General features: G+C 35.1%; 1 protein-coding gene across 1 annotated transcript in view; it reads left to right on the top strand.

The window, feature by feature from the left end:
• The window catches only part of Zip48C (Zinc/iron regulated transporter-related protein 48C), a 51,418-nt gene that overhangs the window by 14,236 nt on the left and 12,207 nt on the right, over positions 1-24,975 (top strand). The window contains exon 5 of the mRNA XM_068762226.1: positions 22,492-22,590. Within this exon, the coding sequence (XP_068618327.1) occupies positions 22,492-22,590 (99 nt within the window). The remainder of the gene's footprint in view (positions 1-22,491; positions 22,591-24,975) is intronic.

Here is a 24,975-nt window from a genome sequence, read left to right as displayed (position 1 = left end):
TTGCGAATAATTATGATATACAAGTCGAATGAGTGTGAAAATTGTATTAAAATTAATTTTTAGTTTGATTTTTTTATGTCTTATGCTAGATAATATAATAAATAAGTCCAACATGCATGTAATTAAATAATCTAAAAAGTTATTGTCTATTTACAAGTTTTGCTAACTTATCGCAGATCACAAAACGCCAGTTAAAATGATGTCTTAACATATGTCGTGTTAAGTCCATGAGATGTGAGATAAATAGAATACAAGATATTGTATAATAAACATGTGCTTCATTTTCGATATCACAATAGCGAAAATATTGAACACCGCAAAAGTTAAATAAATGTGGTGGCAGTCGGCTGGCGGAGGAGCAGGGGCGGCGAGGGACGCGGAGCGGGGCGCGGGGAGTCTGGCCGCATTCCTTCCGAGCCTCCGACCCTCCGCCCTCGCCGGACTTTCTGCCGCTTTCCCATCACCACGGAATGCCATCCGTGTACTATATATGCCTGTCGAGTGATGCAACTTCAAAATTTATTAGTTTGCTTTAATAAGTGTAAGAACGTTTTTTGTTTATATTGCTAATGTGTTACATGCCGATATTATTTGTAACTATGCTCCTTATACTGACTTGCCGATTATAAAGTAATAAACGTTTATAATAAACTACGCCGGTTAAAAATGAAATAATACGTTATTTCAGTACATTGCTCGCGAACTGTGAGTGACTACTTCTAATATATAATAGTTTGAAGTTATGTAATAAAAATCATGAATATTTTTTAACAAGATTTGCATTCAAGATTCAAGCATATCGTATTTTACGTAATTATTTTATTAATTTCTATGTATTGAAAGACCGCAATCAGTTTCCAATTCGTTGACAATTTTGGGCGTATTTCATTAGAGTATTAATTTATGAAAGTGCAATTGACATAGGCTAGGTATATCCCTTGATGTTAATCGCCGGGGTCGATGTCATAACGACACTTGTTTGGATGATGATGATGATATGTGGAATGTATCAGTTGTTGAAATTGATAAGTTCATTAGGCGTGTTGCCTAGAGGTAGAGTTAATTAATATTTAAAAAGAAACTAAGAGTTGGTAAAAATATAAACGGTGATCAGCGTCAATGTGTAATTGTTACATTGGTAATTAATAAAATCTTTTAGAGCACATACGTTTTGCTATTCTAATATAGACTTCTAATATACAATGTATTTATATACCTTCAAAAAGTAAACCAATCTTTTATAGGTAGTAGTGTAGTAGTTTTTAAACCATATTTAGAATATTATTAATGAATAATTTTTTATTTGTGAAAGTATTATATGTTCATATACATTTGCAATAATCATAGCTGCTAAAATTGAAACAGAAATAAAATTCTTTGAGCAGTGGTAGCCCAGCGGTTCGATTCCCTGCATACAATCTCATATAATTTTAACTTAATATTCATTATTTGTATGCTACAAAATATACACATAATTGCAAAATAGTAAAAAAAAAAGTACAACAGGTGGTCTAGTGTGAACTAGGCAATTTCTTCCAAAGCAGATAGCATAAAAATAGAAGAGTGATAATTAGCGGGCACTTAACGTGTACATACTATGTAGTACATACAAAATATATTATGGTTAGTATATCGATAATTCACAGTTGGTTCATTAATTATATAAGATTGCCACTGCCCATAAACTAAATAAATAGATAAAAATAATACCATACAGCGATTGTCAACTCGCCTGCCAAACGTGGCAATTATTATATATACCCCCATAGATATGTTCGGCGAAGGCCTCTATGTCTTGCAGAGAGCGTCTATGGAGTTAAAAAATGTAGTAGATTGCAGGATATTTCATTACAAATTTTGTATTGTGACATCAGGCCCGGTAATGTAAGCTTTCCCTCCGAGTGTTCGAGATAGTTAATATTTAAAACCAATCAACTGTTATCATTTTACATAAACCATTTTAAGAGCCAAATCATGCTATAGTTTACGAATATTTGAGTTCACCGGTTAACTTCTCTGATTTCTTAATATTATTACTATGTATAATAATATAAAAATTATTATCTTCGTACAAATAAATATGTGCTCATATAAATTATATTTGAAAGACCGGAATAAAATATTTAGAACTGAACATATAAATGTAACAAAAACGAGAATAAGAAAACATATATACCTTTTTTAAAATCACAGATTCATGAGAAAACTTTGAAAATCGTCTAGGGCTCACTAGCTCAATCTGTCAAAACTTATTGCAAATATAGTGTGACGACGCTTAGGTGCAGCAAGTGATAACCCTTGAAAGGGCTCCAAGAGCCGTGTTGAAAGTTATGTTTCATAAAGTAGTTTTCAATCCAAGAACTTAAATATACACTATAAAATAAATATACAATATAGCTAAAATGTCTTTGTAAGATGTTACATTTTATAATTAATTCTTCGTCAGCACTCATAGATGCTTTTAATTCTGGCATAAACGATTAATAAATTTGGTATTTTGATCAGAGGTCTGTAGAACAGCTTGATTTAGTCAACACCTTTCGTATTCTCAAGATAATACAATAAAATAATTAACAATCATGTTCTATTCCCTTTCACGTAAATGTAAATCTGTAAGAACAAAATCGATATTGCTTTCGTATCAGGATACTAAACTATTTATATAAATGCATTTAATTAAGTTCCTTTATAAATTTGATGTGTTAAATTATATTTTTATTATAGAATGAACACTGCGAGCGTTAATTATCTGAGACACGGTTTTAAACTAATGTAGGTATTAGCGAACATTAGTATTGCATTGCAAAAAAATAGCTTGTAATGACATTTACATCGATTAAGCTCTTGTCCCGGGCTTTATTTATCTTCGAGCCTATAGTCGCCCTTTGTAAGGCAAAAGCCTTCCCTAAATACATCTATGGGGAATATATCATAAACGCCACACTTGACAGGCGGGTTGGCGGTCGCAGTGTGGTATTTATGCAGGCGATACGTGGAGGTGCTGTTGTCCATTCTTTAGAACATGGATGCACAACCCGCGGCCCGACGGTCGAATACTGGTGGCCTGCCGACAGCAAAAATAATACTCTCGTACATTCGAAAAATATGGAATTCTATTCCAGAATAAAACCAAAAAAAAATTAATTACCTATACTTCTGGCGGCTGGCCCGCAATCAGTTCATGATTTGCTCGAGTGGCCCCTAGTCTTAATAAGTCTGTGCAACCATGCTCTAGAAGCTGGTTTGTGAGCAGTGGCAATCCTGTATAATTAATCTATTTACCACCAGGTTTCGTTTTGTTTTTTTTATTGCGTGAAAAAAAATTACAAAGTTGTAAAGATATGTTTTATTTTAAATTGTTCTTTGCTGGATTAACTCTAAGATTTGTATGTTCATCATTTTTAAGAAATTGATTTGCTCTATCCCTTCTCACAAAATAAGAGTTTTAATCTCTCTCACTTTGTCCCTGACGAGCCTATTAAAATTATCTTGTCATAATAAAACTTCTATTCCGACAGGAATATGTTAAATAAATGATTCATACCGTTGGAACAGCCTGAGGTTTAATTCTTGCGATTAGTTACAGTCGTAAATAATAATATAATTACAAACAATTTAATATGATGTTGGATCCAGCTAATTTTTTTGCAAAATTGATTTATCAATAATATTTTTTATAAAAGCGTTCAATGCCTTTGTCAATTCTATTTTTAATTGAAGCTGAATTTGAACGAATATATTTAGTGCTACTCGGTTAATAATTGATTATTTAATTAAATAATTTTTATCGAGCGCCGGCATGCCAAATATGCGGGTAAACAACTTTCGTTAATTAAATCAGTGATTTAGAAGCAAAATCGGAATGGCCATATTTTATTTTATAATAACTTTCACATAAAGTAAAAATGTCTATTTTAGGAATGATTAAATACAATAATCATGACTACTATGTTATTTTATTTATATTTTTTTTAGAAAAATATTAGTTATATTGAAGGCATTTATTATTTAAAAGAAAAATATCAAGAATGAATTTACCACGATTGACTTTTTCAAAAATACCCTAATTTTTTAAATTTTGTAAAGATTATGAACGAATTGAAACAAAGCAACATTCATTTTTTCTTCTTAATAGGCGTTACTAAAATAAACAAGCGCTTTCAAAAAGTCAAGACTATTAATATAACATACATTTAAAAATGTATTAATACGGAGATTATTGCCAGGTTCAGAATTTTGCTTCTATCGAGAAGAACCTGCCAAGCAACCATAGTAACTCTTTACACGCCATTGTAACAATCTTTCCCAGTTATAAATAGTGATACTAATCCCAGACATGTTTATATCCAATATAATGTAAAATAAAATAATACGTTTCATTTTTTGTGTCATAAAATTTTTAGAAACTTAAAGTTTTAACTTAAAAAAAATATTTTATCACGGATAAATTTATACTCTCAGGATTTTCTTATTAATTATTTGAGATACATTAATTAATGAATAATTAAAAGCTATGAGATATAGGTGAGCCGCAGTGAAGTGCTCGGCATGATGCGATGGTTTAGACTAAGCTTCAGAGCGAGGGCGCGCGGCGATTGGTCCGGCGTTGCATTTGTTTTTATAGGCACGCGCGTTCCGTGTGGTGCATGACCCCACTGGAATGTGCCACGTGCACTAGCCGATGGAATGCGCAACTGTTTACTTTTTTCTTTTTTCCACCGCCACCACAAACAATACCTTTTCATACTATTTTATAACGAATTCTTTACTAAAGCGGAGACTTTCTAAAACACTCGGCGTATTGACAGTTTTTCTGCTCAGTTCCGGTGATTATGAATCTTTTTATCTTTTCTTTGACGACGGTCGCTCGCCTTTCTGGATTAATTGTGTGCCGATTTCGATTTCTAACTTTGTTTCTGAACTGATATTATATATACCAAGTAATGAATGTTTTTTTTTAGTAACGAATTATTAAAATAAATTGACTCATTGGAGTAGCTATACAGTAAATTTTTATAAAAGATTCTTTACTGAATTAGATATATAAATAGTAATGACACGGGCACAGGTCCTTTTTATTTTAATCATACAAATTTAATTATTTACAATATTACGAATGAAAAAACTTTTTTCTTATTATAATTGAAATTCAAGTTGAATAACTACTCCTCGTAGATTTTAACCATTTGAAACATTACGTTCGATCCTGAAATAGATAGCGTTACCGGGCACACGTCAAGAAGACGGAAGTAAGCAATGCCGTACCGGAAAACAAATTTCCGGAAAGATGCGCTCGCGCCGGCGCTCCACTTGCGTTTTATTGTTTCCTGTGCACTCGCGCCGGTCCGGGCGCAGCGCACTATGATCACCGTTCATCTTTAATCCTTTTTATAAATAACGCACTAAAAATCCTGCTTCATTGTTTAGTGCCTGAAATATTATTATATTCAAATGCAAATATTGATTAAAAAAAATCCTCGATGGTATCCCTGTAAAATCATTTATTTTTTTTGACGCCATCGGTTAAATTATTTACATAGAATTTTTATAAAGAAGATTATGTAATAGTAAAAAATAATATATGCATCTATGTATGTATTACGTATTAATTAATTCGATTATGACTATGATAGTATCCAGTATCCGGACAAACTTGGTCTAGGTTTTTAAGATACTGTAAAGTCAAAACATGTATATGCCCTTTATTATGAAATATTTATATTTTATTGATAAAAAATTGTTGTAACTAACTAAAGAACTGAACGTTGTCCTTCGGAGGACAGAGGCGTTTCGTTTAAAGTTATTTTTTTAAACATTACACCATATAAAGTAAACGTTTAGACAAGTTATAAATAATAAAAAAAAACAAGATAGGAAATGGTCCTAAAGTTTATTAGATGTTAAGGAATGTGTGGTTCTTGTCCGGTATATTCACTTAAGATTACATAAATATAACGAAGAATGGCATATTGGGCTGAAATCGTGCATTGATCATGTATCTTAAGAGCAAACACCGGTGTACGTATATTAACACCTAATTAAATTAATTTTGTGAGGGTATAAAGGTGGTTTGTTGTATGTTATTTATTAAAGAGATATGTAATAAATACACCCCTAATGCTACTTTTAAGAAATTAGTACAAACATATGGGTATCGGTAATTATAATTCCTTATTAAAACTTGTTTATGTTTTATTTTTATTTATTAGCGGCAGATTGCTATCGAAGTAGTTTGGTGCAGTTGCGTCGCAAGTGCCGGCTACGTCAATAGTGCATTGAAACGTAATCGCATAGTTTGCCCGCGTCATTGCGAGTTAATTGGGGCGAGGCGTGCGTACGATTCCTAAAAGTATTCTTAATTATTACGCACTCGCGTATCAACTATAAGTTCTTTTTGAGCGTTGACATTTGCTTAATCGTATTTATCGTATATAAAGAAGGGAAGAATACGTTTATGCGTAAACAATTGGCGCAAATTTAAAGGGAGTAATGTAAATGAATAGTCTAATCGTATAAGTTATTGAGAGTTTTATTTTTAACTGTACACTAGTTACGATGGATTTCTCATAGTTAAGATTTTTGTAAGTCTGACCACTCCTGTCCAAGGAGTTTTTTCATTCAATTTTTTTTTAAAAAGTAGACAATATTCTTATGGAAACATATTATTTTTACGTATTATGCGGTAGTAAATTTGTATCGATTTAAAGCACACCCTTTCTTCCTTCCTTTTATTCCTACTATATTGCGCGCAATTTGTTGTATTAGGAAACAAACGTGCTGTTGGTTTGAATAGGAGATTTGATACGAGTTAGTTTGAACGCCCCCATTTGGAGATGCGTTTTCCATCGGGCATGTCTCCCGGTTAGCGCATACGGTCGTGCCACCCAGATATGGGTAGCTGCCGGACGTGATCCGGCGTGGACAAAAACTGACAGTGCTCGGGACGTACTATTAGTTCTGTCATGAAATGACAAAACGGCCAAGGACTGCAAAGTTACGTCTTTTAGACTCAGCGTTGCTTCCAGTATCCATTTTTAAGAACTGGGCTAGATGATACAACTTCTGCCGTTCCTGGTTTCAATCGACAGCACTAACCGTATACCCGTATATAAAAACAAAACTTCTTCAAAAATAAACCTAATCCAAAAGTTGAACCGTCCGACCGACGAAAACCTGAAATGTAATCCAACTCACGAATTTGAAAAGAAATAAGCCTTAAAGGGAAAATGTAGATGTATTAAAAAAATATTATAACAAAGACCGCTTAGTCCTAGTCGCGCCCGCCCACGACGTCAAACGTTTCGGCTACCTTAGGTTACGAAGTCAGCGCATATGCCACGGGTGACGCCGGGATTTCAGCCACTGCTGACGCAGCGGTCATCGCGATCTAGGAGGAAGCCTACGCACCTTTCTTTGGTTGATTTGCCCCTGATGACGGCATCGCCGCTGCTAGTGTCGACGTCCGCAGCAGCTAATACATGGGCTTATGTCGCGGGACTTGATCTCAAACTTGTCAACTGGAGATGCAGCAGACAAGGCAGCAGGCATGTCGTCCTTATGGGTCAGTAACTGTCTCGGATCGGTAAATTATCGCCGACAGCAAGTTTAGTTTCCGACAGGTGCGTTCGGCCATCGACGCGATCAAGTGTCCGGTCCATTTCGGAGTAGAACGTGTCTCGGGAAGAAGTGGCGTTGGCGGTAAGCTTTGACATTGTCAAAGTAGTCAACTTTGCCTTGGAATGCAATAAAGGAGGAATTGATCCATTATCAGCTCAACCAGCCTACAGGGCATAAACCAGCATTACAAACGAGACAAGTACATCGTGTTCATGGACCAAGACGGATAGGAATGGATGACGATCACAGCGTACAAGATTGGATAGACCCCTGTATGCTAGGCTAGTCGGCGATGCTGGGCGATTCAATAGACTACGCTAACAGGTTCGCATACCAAAAAACAATCTTGAACCGTCGTGATGACATCACGATGGCGTCAACAAATCCCTACCTTCCCTTCAGTGGCAGAGTATCTTAAATACCCGAAAGAATTAACCAACCAATATAAAGAAAAAAAATTGAATGTCGAGCGGAAAATAACTCACATTTTTAATATTCAGTGTTTGATTATGTGTAACTGGTCGTGAATCATGATCGTTCACGTGGACCGGTTCCTATCATACTTACAGTCATTCCAAGTATTGTATGAGTAAATAATATAAATAAACTCTGCAATGAGTATACGTACCTCCCGTGTGGTGGCGCCGTCGCCCTGCATGTGAAGTAATGAATGAGTGACTCGACTCTGACAATCATATCCGCGCCTTGTTTTGCACCAGCGAAGACTTCCGCATGCGTTACACTTCTTTCCAAAATTTATATTGTATCACTTTGATGACAGTGGACGTATCCCAATTGATTGGTTATATACACAATACTGAGAGGTTTCAGCATTAACAATTAATAAATCCTATTAACAAAACGATTAACTATTTGTTACCGCTCTAATAATTATAGAATAAATCTTTTATCAAATACAAATTCGCTGTCAACAAAGATTTTTTCGCTTGCTCATTTGTTTACATTGTATTACTAGTTAATACCTGTCGTTTGTGCATATTATTATTAATATGTACATATAATCGAGATATTTGCTTGTTTTCAATGACTAGGATATGTATATAGTTGTATATATAGGATATATAGTTGGTGCCCGGCTTGGTGGGGGTGTCAATGTTGCTGGTATAGTGAACTTTATAACACTGCACACTTTCATATTCACTTCATAAATACGCTATTATAAATTTGCAATTAAGAATACATATATAATTACTCTCTTTTTTAGGTTTTGTTCAATAACTTATGTTTCTTATGTACATTAAAATTCGTCGAATTTTGTTGACATCAGACCGCCGCATAAAAACAATAAAGCTTTTTATTTATATATCTTACTTTTACATTTGAAATGTTAGTAACAACATATTAATACCTTTGCTTATGACTAATTGTTAGTAAGTGGTTTGTTTGTTATTGAGGAACCCTCTTTGGGTAAACACCTTCGTAATTTTTTCCATGCCTCTCTTTCTCTGTCATCCGGTATTTCCCTTCTATGTCGATTATAGCATCAGCCTACCGTCTACTTGGCTCTTCTACTTTTGTTGTTTTTGCTGGTCCCTTCCTTGTTGCCTGCGTGATAGTTCACCGGTTGTCAGTGTGACGAGACATGTGTCAGACCCATGGGCACCTCAATTTTAGGACATGTGAAAGCGATTGAGTCATTTTAGTTTTTAAGCCTTATTACATCCTATTCTAATGGTATTATATTATTTTTAAGTGAGTTTGCTCCATCCTTTTTTGTGGTGTCTCGATCTGTTCAGGTTAATGTGTATAAACCCATGTTTGGTAGCCATACAATAAATAAGGTAAAAGACAGGTATTAAATACAATTTTTTTCAAAATTTTTCTAAGTGGTCAAAACTTTTTTAAAGTTATATTTGCCCTTGTATCGATTTCTTCCATGTCATGTACTACGCTGAAAGATAACTGTTTGCTTAAATATATGAAAAAAGAAATAGAATATGGTGATATCTATATATCACCATATTCTATTTCTTTTTTTTCTCTTTTGGTAGATAATTTAGGAAAGTTTGTTATTGCTTTTATCTTAAATTTATTCAGCTCTAGATCTATTATTTGATTTTCTTCATCTAAGGTGATGGTTATTTTTTTACAATATCGGCTGCATATATGTATGCATCTAAACATAAATACATATATGTGGGTCAACAATTAGCAATGACTAGTCATCATTTGGCCGGGCTACTGCAGAAGGCACGTGCTTGCCATTCATAAGACATCCACGCTATTACCGGCCGATGCGTACACTTACTAAGCGCGGAGGTTTGCAAGGAATGCTGCACTTAGCGAAGGAAATCCGCATCGGCGCCTAGAATGCGTCGTCACACATACCTGTGCGTCCGATACGGTATTGCTCACCGGCGAGCCGTGACATCATGTTCATTTGCATGGATGATGCGATCGATGAAGGCTCGCCACTACGGCTTTATTTCCATATTCGATGCTACCAATTCTATGTCAATTTCTCTATATTTGGAATTTATTATGAATATTCGTGAAGAGCTATGAAGAAATAATTACAGCTTTTTCAGCTTAATCATTACGATACGTTAGATTTGAATGCTAGGCATTGGAATGGAATGGAATAGTCCATTTCCAAATGTGCTCTTAAAGGACCTCCGGTTTCACGGTTCATTTACACTAAAATATACACACCGTGAATAAATATTTTACGATTAAAATAGCGCTTCTTTGCAGACTACATAATGAGTCACAATTTAGCGGGACATCTCGCGTGCAGACGAGACGACCTCACCGTTTCGACCTTATTTATTTTTAATGACAATGCCGTTGTGTTTACTTACATCTTAATTTTTATTGTGACACTATTGGCTAGATCTCAATTTCGAATTTTGAATGTATTCTTCGATGACATTCATATCATACATCGACACGACTCGACGATGTCACAGTACAGTGAAGGTCACAAAGGAACTGCAGCAAAAAACTTCGTCACAAAGTTCTTCAACGTATATGGTGTATGTCATAAAAACAACGGATTTCGTCGAACTTGATTAAACTAAATAGATGCAATGGCGTTTGTAATACAATAACAGCCAACCCGACAAAGAAAGCACTTTATTCAATTTGCTCTGTGTTTAGATCTCTCGCTATTGCACTATATGCTTATAAGCGGACGTGACTAAGCATAACTATATCGGGCGGACAATGTTTTTTTTTCTTATTTTGTCTAAAGCGGGCTTCTAATTTCTACGTATTTGTAATTTGCTGCGGTATACCGCCACTTCTTAACGACTAGCTGCTGCTGTTCTGTTATCAATGCAAGGCGGTCGGTTCTCCGCCTGGTTTGACATCACACGTGTACAGTTCTCGACTCCATCCCTCGTCTTTTTCTTAATAACAAATATTTTATCACCTCTTTAGTATGAACATGACATTCAAAATATGTAAACTTTGTTAATAATTGGTACTTGAACATGAGATTGAATATTATTAACCTGTTTAAGCCAGCTACGATCTGAGTCGATTCGTGCTTAACCACATTCCACTTACCTCTTAATAGAAAATTGTACGTCGCGGAGCCAGGTCTGTTTTATGAAGTGACTTTTATGGCAGTGTTCGCGTACTGAGAGCACACTTTACAGAACTGAATACTGAATGAGTGTTGTGGACTGCTAAGATTTTTTAAAATAATAACTCTCAGTGTACAGCTGACCTACGATTACTTGTCGTAATAAATGTACTATACTATTTAGATCTCTTAATAGTTGCAGAGATAATTCCTCGGAAAACAAAACCTATAGCGTAGATACATACTTATTTGTTGCGCATAGAGAAAAAATGTACGCGTTCCGGACACAAAGAGTTAACGGTAATGCACCAGGCACCTGACTCGACAAACAACCTGCGTTTCTCACAGGAAACCGGCAATCGATCAAATCACACCGCCAGTATGCAAACATACTCACAGCAGATATGCTGCGCCGAAAGGAACGCTCCGCGACGAACGAAAGGGATAGCCTTATGCACGCGCACGGGCGCGAGGTTGGAACAACCAAGTCCGGCATCAAATCCGTGCGCGTGCGCTTACGAATTGCATTCCCATACAGGGTAACGGCGCACGATTGCTTTTCTCCTTCCATCCAGAGGTGTTACGGTGTCTCTCTCGCTCGCGCAACATGAATGGAGGCGCCATGGAATGCGGTCGCGTGACGTGCGCGGCGCCGACGCCGATCTCGATGCACTTAAACATAGGGCTAGTTTTACCATTGTTAGTTAAATCTATTTGTCAACTGAGCCATCATGTGTAAAATAGAAACTTTCCAATATCACTAAATTTTTCGTGACTCGCTTCCGGATTTTTTTGTTAACATCTCGATGATCCTTCCGTAGGGATACGCATATCTTAGTAATAGAACCGAGTATTTTATCGGAACTGGCTCTCTGCCGACTTAATAAGTTCGTGGGAGAATTATTTTACGCGAACCGAGTCGTAAAAAAGGCTTTTTATAATATTTTCACTAAATTCCATCTCATAATTAACATTTACAGACGTTTGAATGTTGATGCTGGTTTGATTACTCATGTTAATGACGTCTTTTTACAGTTAGTGATTTGAATACGGTGTAAATTTTGTTAGCCAGAACGATTACGATACCTTTCATCTGTTCCGCTACAAGAATATCTTACACTGATTATTTAAGAGTCGAAGCCGTTCATTTGGGTACCGATTGCGAGATTCCTTTGACTGCGATCGATTTTTTTTTTAATTTACTAGGTATTTAAATAATTTTGTACATCATTTTGCAACGCTGTGCCGCTACCTGGCTGGGTCTGCACTTAATAGGAATGGCAACAATGTTACCTGTCCGTCCAATGTGGAGCGAGTTGGGCAATCGTTCTCTCTGCAATTCAGTTGTAGCCGATTACTGATTTAAGATGATGAACTTGTTAGCTTATCATATTTGGATTGTGTAAATCTTAAATATAAATAACTTAAATATAATGTGACATAGATCGGAAAACAATGTAAATATCGCCGAGCATAAAACATATTTGCTTTTATCTTAAAATAATACGTTGACATACGTATATACGTACTGGAAGGACATTACGTAACAATGGGGGTAGGCTGACGAATATTCAGAGGTAGACTGGTTTCTTCTATTGATTAAACGATTTTTATTAACTAATCAATAGTTACAGATATATTTGATAATTATACATTATTTGAATATCACACTTCATTTTATCATTTTATTCATTAATCAAAATTAATGTATTTTTAGACTTTTGAAACTTTGGGACAAACTTAAGGATGCGTGGAAAAAGGATAGTAGTCTTAGTATTTTAATTTTTTCATTGAAAAAGTACAACCCGAAATTTCATTTATTAACATAAACTGACAATTACAAATCGTGGACAAGTATTATAGCACAGCTTGTTCAAGGCGGTCACCACAGCTATCATTTGTGATACACTTATTAGCATTACGGGTTATAACTATATTTAAAATTATAAACTAAAACCTGACAAAAACTTATACTACTATAATCATTAACGAACATAGAATGTAATAAACTATTAAACATTTGGCTATTTAAAACACTATTAATTCTAGCTAATCAGATTATGAAAAAGGCGAAGGGTTACATTTCATTAATTTCATCATAAACTATTTAAAAATCTTTAACAAAATAGGTTGGTTATTCCGTTGTAGGAAATGCCCGCCAACTTTGGTTACATTTTACGGAGGTCGCACATATATAATTTTTTTCATTGTGCTTCATGATTAAAATAACAAACAATGTTAATCGAATTCCTAAGCAACTATAAGAATGTTTAGCGCGTATCAGTAACTTTAGATTGGTAAACAAAACATATTTTTATTTGATTCTCCTCCTATTGTTGAGTAAATATTTGTACAGATGTCCTATTTGAATCATATTTAAAAATGTTTATGTTGTTAATTTAAGCCACACTCCTCTATGAATACAAAGATTTAGACACATTAATAAGCCAAAATCGATACTGCAATGCAGTTTGAATCGAAGTGGAGCAGATTGTGTTGTCAAGGCGGCAGTTGACGGGCGGCGAACGTTCTACGCTATGCAAGAGGCTGCTGTTAGCCTCCCATGCGGAGCCCCGCTGTCTGGCGGCCGGGCCTTCGCCCCCCCCCCCCCCTCCCTACCCCTCCTACTTCAGTCCCCGCGCAGTCACCGTCCCCGCCTGCGTTGACTAGCCTCACCACTTCATCGACCACTATTGAACACACATCTGTATTAATCTCTTTTGTTGACCCTGTAGTGTGTCTCCGTTCTATTTCATTGTTTTGTGTTGTTGTGTTATTTTGTGTACCTTGCTACCTCTCACTTCAACTATAATGATAAATTAATAAAATTAATATACACAGATCTTGTATAATTTTTTTTAACGAACCTTAAAATTATTGTTTTGATGTTAAACCAAATTTTAATTTCAATAGCTGCTATGTATATACCTGTAAACCTTTTCGGACAGATAACGTGGGATAGCCACTGACGTTTTAATGAATCCGCAACAAGTATCGCAGAGTATACACATTCACTAAAGTTTCTTACAAACCCGTTGTATATAATTGATGTAACATTTTCTTTTACGTATAATTATAGCGTTACCAACAAAGCGTTCGTAAAAAGTGTTAAATGGCGTAGAAATTGGTCAATAACATATCATTCATTACAATATGAAAGGCGTTTGGTTGGTGAGAATTTTCGATTGTAAGAGAAAGTTGAACTTTTGTAATATGGACGATGCGTATGTCACTACACATTCCATTTTACACATAATTATTTCAGAGCCGCACATGGGGAAAATAGGAGACTCCAATACTGCATTCTCAATATTGAAGATGTGTACACAAATATCTTTATAATTACAAGTTTACAACGCGAACATAACTGTGATGCTCTGATTGAACAAGTGCGGAGATGCTGGCGAGTTTGCGACATCGGCGGCGCGCGCTTGTGCAAATGTGTTGTCGGGGATAGCAACCGCGCCGCTCCGCCGTTAGACGTGCGTGCTTTCGTCCTGCGCTCGGAGCCACGGGGCCACGGCATGAATGGAAGTACGGTATGTGGGTCACGGTGTCATCAATGGGCCGCCGCGACGGCAGGGCCCCGCGCCGCCGCCTCTTGCGCCTCCATCCCATCATCTCGTGAAAGTTGCCACGACTTTCGCGACCGCACGCCCGAACCGTACAATATTTTACACTCTAACGCACTAAAACTAAGTCACTTTTCGTGTAACTCGCGCAAACATTCACATCCGCTTCATCGTTTTGTGCTCGTCTCCGACACTGCGACATGTCAGCAACGGAACTCTATTCTTACGCGCATTAAAGTTCATTATTTCTTTTCGATCCAAATATCGGCCGGGCCATATGCTCGCGCTGAGGAATTCACTTCCGGGTAGGTCAGAAAGTGAAATGGAGTCGTCGGTGATGTAATTGGAATTCGGATGTTTCCGGAGTCAGCGTTGTACCGTTCACTTATAACATTTTTATGCGAAATTGTTGACATGAGTTTTTCGCCATAACTTTTTTGATTTGTACGAGTATTAAATATGGACGATTATTAAAAAAAAGTTTTAACCTAATTATATTAAATTCTATTGATCTAGATGACATTTCAAACACATTTTAGAAACATTCTTGTAACGTGAAATGTTTTATATTAATCAATATACTTGTAGAACTCTACTGCGCGGCAAATCTTAAACGCGACTATCAGTTGTTAAGTCTTGGTACTCATATTTACAAAGTACAATAAAAATATAATAAATAAGTATACCCAGTGTTCTCACCGGGTCCAAAAGCTACTTCTCGGTACAGGAGATGAGATTAAATTATCCTCTGGGTAAGTAAGTAAGCAGTCGTAGTTAAGTGTCCCTGTAATTTGTGTCTGTTAATATGATTACAAAATAGCATGATTGTTTTTGTTTTGTGAGAAAAATGAATATTCGTTTACCCGCCCTTGCAGGCAGCAACAACAGGTAATGTAGGACTCGTACCAACTAAAATCCCCGCAATAGTCCCATCAGAGACACATCCGCAGCCTCGTAAGCACCGGCCGCCTACTCAACTCCTTCTCGACGGAGAAAATTATCTCCTTATCTTCCCGAGTAATGGCGAGATTCAACCGTTTGCAACTTCTTTCTCGGCCTCTGCCTAGTGTACTCTCCCTCACCCAACTTATAATTTCAAAATGTAAATACAATTCTACAAGTTGTTTGATGAAGAGTATCCTTAAGTTCATGAATATGAATATATGCCGGTGTAGCTACCTTTGATGATCAAATACTAGTTAAATTACAATTGCATTACGTAATTCTTTAGACTTTGTTGTTTTTATATTGTCATTATTACTTAAATTGAACTTGGAGAAATTCCATAAAACTATGCAGCCCCAGTTACTCGTGGCAAGAGAGGATTATCTAAATCGCATTTACAAGATTATCCCGAGCTTGTTTCGATAAAATTGGAAAGTGTCTAAAGAATGCGCCTCGAATTATTGTAATTAGATGCATCGAGAAACTCAATAACTACTTCTTTAATCGATATTATTAGTTATGGCATTTTTTTTTTTAAATAAACTATGAAACGCGAGAAAGGTGTATAAGGAAATTTACGTTCTTGGTTATTGTTTTGAGGAGCGATGATATAAAACTATAAATTAGGCGGCCTGTTACCGCGTAAGTTATGTATAAAAGATAAATAAGTGCTTCCACTTTATTTTTTAAGTATAGCCTTACTTTGTGTCCCATAAACTTATGCTTAGCTCCAGCGACTAAAGTTTCATTTTAAGACTGAGACATTTTGCATTGCATTTATATCTGCCTAAAAATGCAAAACTTGCCAATGAATTTTGCCATTACGTGTAAAGGTTGCATTTACACGGAGACAAAATGTCAGTTTGAATCAGTTACGATGAATAAAAAATTTCTAATATAAAATGAAAATAATGACCATTAGATAGTAAGAAGGTGGTTTATCCGATGGTACTACATCTAATGGATACAAAGAAAAGGAAAAACATTTTATACACTTTCGGTGGCGTGGGCTATTCGATTATATGAACGTCTTAACAGGTAATACACTGTAAGCTATCGTGGCTCATTTTAAAAACTTAGGTTATATATTGACGGATGTAAACATAGCAATAAATGTGTATTTTAACCAAAATTGTGTACTTTACCCAAAAATAATTGCCTTTTAGTCGACAAAAAGTTAGTCGCTTTTTATTATCATTCTGTGAATCAAAGTAAGCACTTATGCTATTGATGTATCTCAGATAGTGCAACGGTAATTTTTCAATGCCCTTGAAAAATCAGGAATACAGACAAAAACTTTTATTAGTTCAATTTTCTTTGGGAGCATTGAATTTTTTTAGTACCGGGGTCTAGCCAACACGACGATCGCTTGCTGTTGTCAAAAAAAATATTTTTTGCTCGTAATTGACATTGTGACGACCTCTTCGTTTCTGTCTGTTAGTCCATGCAAGGCCTATATTAACAAGTTGCGCTGACGTTTATTCAGTTTGTGCGGCACTCACATTTCAAGATTATTTACTTTTTGCAATTTGTTGCCAACTTAAAAGATTTTGTTTAAATGCTACCTTCAAAAGCTGCTTACGCAGCGATAGAATAGGTGTGATCACCTTCCATGATCGTTTTGGATTCGTCGTTATTGACTTTAGTTTTCAATTACGTTTTGTGCTTGCGTTTGTAGTGTTCACTCAATACACGACATTGATGTTGCGAGCCGTGTGTTTCATGCTGGTATCGCTGAACTTGTTTCTTGTAATTACTTCATTTTATAGTTTCCATACTGAAATAAAAAATACAAATGTAGTTGTAACAAAACACTGATCAAAACGAATGAATTTGACAATAGGTTTCTACGTGTGACAGATAATTCAGTTGGGTACACAAGTAAATAATATGTCAAATTGACAATATTACAAAATGGCAAGTTCAGACAGAGATCTCTTATTACGTTTGCAAAAAGATGAATGAAATTAAGGTAGTTCATACGCGTGATTATAAAGATTTATACAAGATCCATGGAAATCAACATTAAACGTTTTGTGACCAACAGTTTTATGTGGTTTGGGACGTAGGGCAACATTAATATGGTGATTCTATGTTATCAATCTGCATGCCATAGAAATACGCACACTACGTCGATCAGCAAATAATTCAAGATTCAAGATTAGATTGAAATTTTAAGAATGCACTAAAAGCCAACAATATCAAATAAAAACTTCTGTAGACTTCAATATTCAGATAGTCAAGTGGTAAAGCTCGCCCAGAAACACCTGCCAACAATAAAATGTCAACGTATACTAATTACCCCCGAAAAGATTAAGATGGTAGCAAAATGTGATAAGTGGATACTACGGACGACATAGGATGATCTCAAATAATGGCAACTTGTCTGGAAATAAGTAAGACTGCTACATCTAAAACCAAATAAACCATAAAACATTAAATTCTTAGCAGATTGATGGACTTCAAATTTATTAATTCAACTTCTACCTATATTACATTAATGTAAATATTGATTCAAACGTTCGTGTTACATTTATCAACACTAAATTTTTATCTGATAAATTGTGTTAATCGATTTGTTCTGCGCACTACTAATTTCGCAAATTTAGATTTAGGATTTAACAAGTAAAGATGTTTTATTAATGCAATTAAGATATGATAATTTAATTTGAATTTTATTTATAATCACCTTCGTTAGTCGCTTAAAAAATAGCAATAGGCCAGTGCTTGCGAGATATATAAATAAATAACGGCAGAATATAAAGTTTTTACAAAAATAATTTGTCACTATCGTAAAATAATGAATTTTATCACAATTATCAACTGCAGTGAATATAACTGACCTGCAAGCTACGTTTGAAATATCTACCACAAATTACACTTTATATTTGATTTATAAAATATAAAGTCCGGCCGTTAAATTGACACAGCCCAAGCCGACGAGCCCTCGTGTGGGCCGCCGTTGGGCCTAGTTATTCCATGCGGCGTCAAAAAATGAAACTAGTATGTAGTGGTCCGAGCCGCGGCCCCCCAAAGAGTCCTCGGGCTTCGCTACTTCAAAAGATGATTTATTGTAAACGCCCTCTGTGCTCTGCTTCCTCGAACACGCAGAATTTGCAAATGCCACTTAAGCAGCGGTGTAAGCCAGGTCAAAAATATCCTGGCGAAACCTGGTTGTTTACGGATCATAATGTTACCAAATTTTAATAATCGTGTTTTGTCATTTGAATTCAAATATGGAACAGAGTATCAGTGAATCGTTATTTTAAATGATCGGGTTGGAATAAATAACACCAAGAGGTTATGTTCTGTCGTTTAACGACAGTTACGATTCAACACTGCGTTATCGTTTGACATCGATGTTGTGCATCGATAAATCTTCCACGATTACGTCAATATATCGGATAGAGCTACACAGTGCGAGCTTGTGTGAGTATGTACGTGCGGGTTAATCATTTCTATGTGATTACAACGGGTACATTTATTGCCGCATGGATAAATTTATTCAGTTCTGATTTAGCAATTCGAATTAAGTTTAGTCAATATACTACCTTATAAGTTTTTCAATATTAAATCAATTAACATATTACTTCTGTTAATTGACAAAGGGATTTCGCAAGAATAAGAATTTAAGCGAAATCGTCAGATTAATCAATCATACAATCTTCAATCCACGCCCTTTCTCGGCAAGCAGATTATTAACAGTCCGTGGCCCCAACAAAGGCCGCTTTTATCGTAATTGGTTCAATTGGTTGTCTTTGTCAATCTGATCGCACACAACAACAATTAATAAATATGCTATTAAGTTCTGTAGATATCGCAAAAATAAATGACATATTCCTATAATTTTCTTAATCTTCTTTTTATTATGTGTTTCTTCTTAATCTTTTCAATCACTTAATTAGTTTTGACAAAATCTTATACACCCTGGCTTTCAATCCGTTAATAATTATGACAGTTATCAGAAACACCGTATGAAGATTTATTCTGTGTACTGGAATCGTATTACACAAGAATTATACAATGTCAATTGACTTTTCCCATGTGCCATTTGCAAAGTGAAGCTATATGAAAGAATTATTTTAGCGTATTCTTTGTCAAATGAGTTTTGTCATATCACCAGCTTGGCTATAAACCAACCAATGAACCCAACGTTGCATTGGCAGATAGTAAATTAACGAATCAAACGTATTTTGGATAAATTGTATACCGCAGACACAAATATACGCGAGGACGAAGATTGTAGTGGTTACCACTAACGAGTATTTTCTTTAGAGATATAGTTTGCCTAGCGTCCAAAATAATTTAGGCAGCAGGTTTGTTCACCGTTTTTTTTTTTTTAAATATACATACATTAGTTTATAATGTTAGCAAATATTTAAGTTAACATGAGGCATATGTATATGGCTATGTCTCTAAAACTCTAAAGCCTCTGCAACTGGATGCGTAATGTTTTTAAGGATTGATCATGAAACTAATAAAATGGTGGTGCCCTTGTAACTAAGTGCTCGTAAAACAGTTTTTATGAATGAATCATTTACGAGTAAAATTTTAGATAAATACATATAAAATTTTACATAGCCATCCATACAATTACTATTCTGAAAATCGTTCACTGTAGTTCTATTTTGTTGTAAATTATGATAAAATTGCAGATATTCATACACGAAATTAACTAAATGGCTTAAAATAAATGTTTTATTTATTAATTAATTATTTATTTCATGCAATTATATCAAAAAATATTTCTTAAACCTATTGAGGGCGTTCAAAGTAGTTTCGGTATTGGGGTAATATGTTAGTTAAAGACATTCTTTGAGTCTATGTCAATTACAAAATTTTATTTAAATGAATTGTTGTATTCAAGATATCCTTACGAAAAGAGTACTACAACAACTAACTTGAATATGTTGAAAAGAACGAATATGAAGAACTTGAAATTACGTGGGGAAAATATCTTAATGTTCCGAACACAACGGCGCAAATAACCTGACCTGATATAACTAAAGATAAAATTACTTATGCTATAAAGTGTGTAAAATCAAAAAAAGTTGTCGGTTTTGATAAGATACCAAGTAAAATCTCTCTCCGAAAAAAGCTATTGATGGGTGAAAACCTCACATTTAGTATCCGTTACTATGATTACGAACATACAAGAGCAGTACCGTACCTGAAAATTGGCTGTAATTGACTCTTGTAATACTCCTACAGACGAACAACGTATAACGTTCAGAGGTGTGATGAATATTTAGATATCTTACTTTAACGATCTTTTTGGAAATTACACATGACAGAATTTACTAAAACATGGAGGATACAGAAACGGTTTTGAACTTGGATTGCACTTTTTCGATGCCTTTTTACAGAAAAGTGTTTTTTTTAAGTCTTATCAGTAAACGCTTAAAATGATTTGAAATTAATAAAATTTGAAATAGAGTAGGCAACTAGAACGTCTTAAACCTCGTGGTTGAAAAACAGGAGATAATAAAGACAATACAAATGTGGATACAAAGGAGTTATTTTGGTTATATAGCGAGATATAACAAATAACAGCTGTTCTTACTCACGCAGAAAGATCCAAGGTGGAAGAAAACCTTGCCGAAAACATATTAAATAAAAAAAAATCAGCGAACCAAATTACCAAACTAAATATCTCATGATCTAATTTGATAATAATACAATAACTATATGTTATTCTCAACGATTTGTTACCACCGTTTCCACAAATTTGAATGAATTTCTTATTTTATTAAATTAATAAAATAAATCCACAAGCGTAACATTCGATCTGTTCGGAATTCGCTTATCCTTCGGAAATCATAACATAAATTTAAGATGATGTGTTCTTTATAACTTACTTTAATAACGCTTTTAAAACAAAAATGTTTTGATTGTGAAACCATTTCCTTTTTTTCTCAAGTTATATAACATGACACTGCAGAACAATATAGTCATATAGAATTATATGAATTTTTTTAATCAATTGACGAAATAAACTAATCGAGATGAAAATCTCGAAGCACGTGTAAAACTGTGAAAATAATTAAAGATTAACAATGTCGTGCTATATATATACCACGACTGTATGTATGTGTGTGTGTGTATGTATGTATATTATATATATATATATATATATATATATATACATATTTGTTTGTGTATGTATATATACTCGTATAATTTGTACATAGTACAGTTACAGTACAAATTGATTTTGATTAGAAACTAGATACGTAAAGAAGAATAGACAATGCATTATAAAACTCCATCATTATTGTAAATTATTATTTCTTTTTCCTCTAAATTTAGGATGATCAAGACCGATCATATTAAATTAAGTGACCAGGATTCATTTCTATCAAGAGGCGTTCTAACAAACATTACAAATAACGTTAGCCTGTCTCCACTGGTCACTTGCTTTACATTGTTCACAACTCGAAGGTCAAAACGTGCTCCCTGTATCTGATCATATCGTTGTAATGTAAGTTATGACGCTCCGTTGTTATTATGCAAATGCTCTGCTATTATGTAACGTGGCAGCGGCGACCTTTAGCAGGGACGGTTGTATTTAACGGCGACGAAGGCTGTACAGTTAAGTTGGCTGCATTCCTAGCACGGGGCGGGCGGGGCAGGTGCCGTGCGGGGGACGTAGGACGTCCTCTCGAGGAATGTGCTAGCGCGTTTACCTCCCACACCGGTCGGTGCATTTTACTTGAAAACGGTCTTGTGGCATTTGGCGGTTTTATTTGTTTGTGCATTTCGTTACTTTCATATAAGTTTTTATACGCTTAATTTTTTTTTTTTTAGAAATTTGGCGCTGGGTATCGGAATTCAAAATTTTCCTGAAGGCCTAGCAGTCAGCCTACCTCTTCAAGCTGCGGGATTCTCAGTATGGAGAGCTTTCTGGTTAGTGTTAATTTTGAAGTTATAGTACATTTAACTGTTTTTTTTTTTTTCAAAATGGTAGTACATAGGAATAAAGTTTGAACACGCTTTGTATTCTACTACATGGCAGGCCGGATACTCGTATATTTTTATAATTTTTAAATAAGGTCTTATACCAATTTACTGGAACATTAAGCGTACACACTAATTTAGGAAGTAAAATTATTCAACAAATTTTAAAAAATATATGAATTGGATAATTAAGAATAAAGATAATGTGAATCTTAATATATTTTTGAGACAAATAAAAACATAAATACCGTTCCACAAAGTGACATAAGCGTATCGATGAGTCGCGGTGGCTGGCTAGATGCGGAGAATGCGCTCGTCGTTAGGCCGGATGCCAACGCAGCCAGACTACCCGACCCCATTCCTCTACTGGCTAATTCATTTTGCGACTGTTGCCCGAGTCGTCATCTCTTTAGTTAAGCTTTTATTTAAAAATCTTTTCTTATTTTTACAAAACACTTGTATTATATTTATAGTTGGAAACTCGCAAAACTCTTTAAATGTGCATTGAAAATGAAAGAATGAAATGAATGAAAAATAACAAACAGGTCATGTGCAAAAATCATGATTGCTCACAAATATATATACACATGCCATCACTCACATTAATACATCGCTTTTGAAAGGTTAGTTATTGTTTACACATCTAAAGTCCATTTGTATATACAAAACATTAAAAACAAAATTCAGCATCCTTTTAAAGAGGCCAAATATTAGGTTTCAAAAAGAACTAGTTTAACACCTCTCTTCTTTCTTCACCATCTCGCCTGCCACCAAAGTTCAAAGATTTTTGTAAAGCACTTATTTTTATACTTCTCTGACCTTGTAATATTGTCACTGTTCGAATCCACTGTGCGAATGCCACCAAAGACCTAAGGCTCGAACGACTATCGAACGCCTGGCGGAGCGTACGCGTCGATGGCAGTGTCTCTTGCTTGCATCACCTAACGCTGCCTTGTCTTCGGTTAACTGTGATACAGTTCATACATAACTGGACAAAGGAATAACGACTGCTATGTTATATCCAAATTGTTAAAAATCTAAATATTTTTTTAAGGAATGTTTCAAGGTTAGTACCCAAAAATATCTAGTAATCATAGAGCAGGAGTCAATATACGAGTTATAAAGCTTGACAGTATGCATGTAGACTTCATAAAAAGATAATTTTTCATAGTTTACATACCTCGGTCGTATTGTCCAAGTCTATTAAATTAAAAGTTTATTCAAAATGTTGGGGAAAAACTCCACGACGCAGAGTATACGTGCTCGCGTTGCAAATGATAGTAAATTGTAAAAGTCATAAATATTCGCATTCCTTCGAGTTCGCAAAACTACTGGCGCCAACGCGCCAGGGAACAACTCATACTAGACTGATGAACAGCTTTGCTACGAACATTAAAAGTAAACATTGCCCGAGCGCATTCTTCTACCAAGGAATACTTCGTTACAGTAAACACTTACATGTACGATACCTAATCCCAAACAAGGGAATGATGCTGATAAATAATTATTATTCCTTTGCACATTGTTAACAAAGTATGATAACATCAAATTAATAGTTTTAGTTTAACGCCAAAAAAAAAGAACCAAAAGGGGAAAAATCAAATCTGTTCAAATAATCCTTTTTTAATTATAAATTGTCGTTGAAACCTTTAAAATTGTCCTAGGGCAATCTGTAGGTACAAAACTAGTTTATATGCGAAATCAGACCAAGTAAAGAAATATTTTCGTTTTCTGAGAATATTTTTTTATTGTGCTGAAACGTTATAACCCACAAAAACTGCGGTCTGTAGTGGATCAGTCATCATAGCCACTTATTGTAGTATATTGCGCGTAGTTGGATTTACTTCCTGCTCCTTGGGTGGAACCGGACAGGAATGCGCGCCGGTGGGTATCTCGTCCGAACATCGACCCTGCGACCGCACCGCACCCTCCTCATACATTACAAAATAATTACCCGCCAACTGCCCCCTTCGAAATTACTTCCACATATTCGATTGTATGCAAAACTCTCATGCACTCAATTCAAATAATTATTTGCCAAGTCAATGAGCGTAAACATAGTGTTGTACATTTGTTATCGAAGAAATATACTTATTATAATCAAATTGATTTGAAATAAACACAGCGACATTTTGCAGCGTTTTCCTAAATTCAAAAGTTTTAAAGTTTTAACATCTTTCACGGTTCTTTCGTGTAAACAATTTTATTTGCATACGTTCTATAGTGCAATAATTTTACAAGGTTTTTGAAACCCTTCTAAGTGCATCAAAAAGTCCCAGCGAGGAATGCAAGAAATATTAATAAATTCATAGTCACGGTTGATCGTACATCATG

The sequence above is a fragment of the Battus philenor genome, unplaced genomic scaffold (genome assembly GCF_028537555.1).
Source record: "Battus philenor isolate CCGP_79_NKW_IND1 unplaced genomic scaffold, ilBatPhil1.0.hap1 SCAF_16, whole genome shotgun sequence".
Taxonomy (NCBI): domain Eukaryota; kingdom Metazoa; phylum Arthropoda; class Insecta; order Lepidoptera; family Papilionidae; genus Battus; species Battus philenor.
The sequence above is the reverse complement of the archived record's forward strand: the minus strand, read 5'-3'. Positions and strand labels throughout refer to the sequence as shown.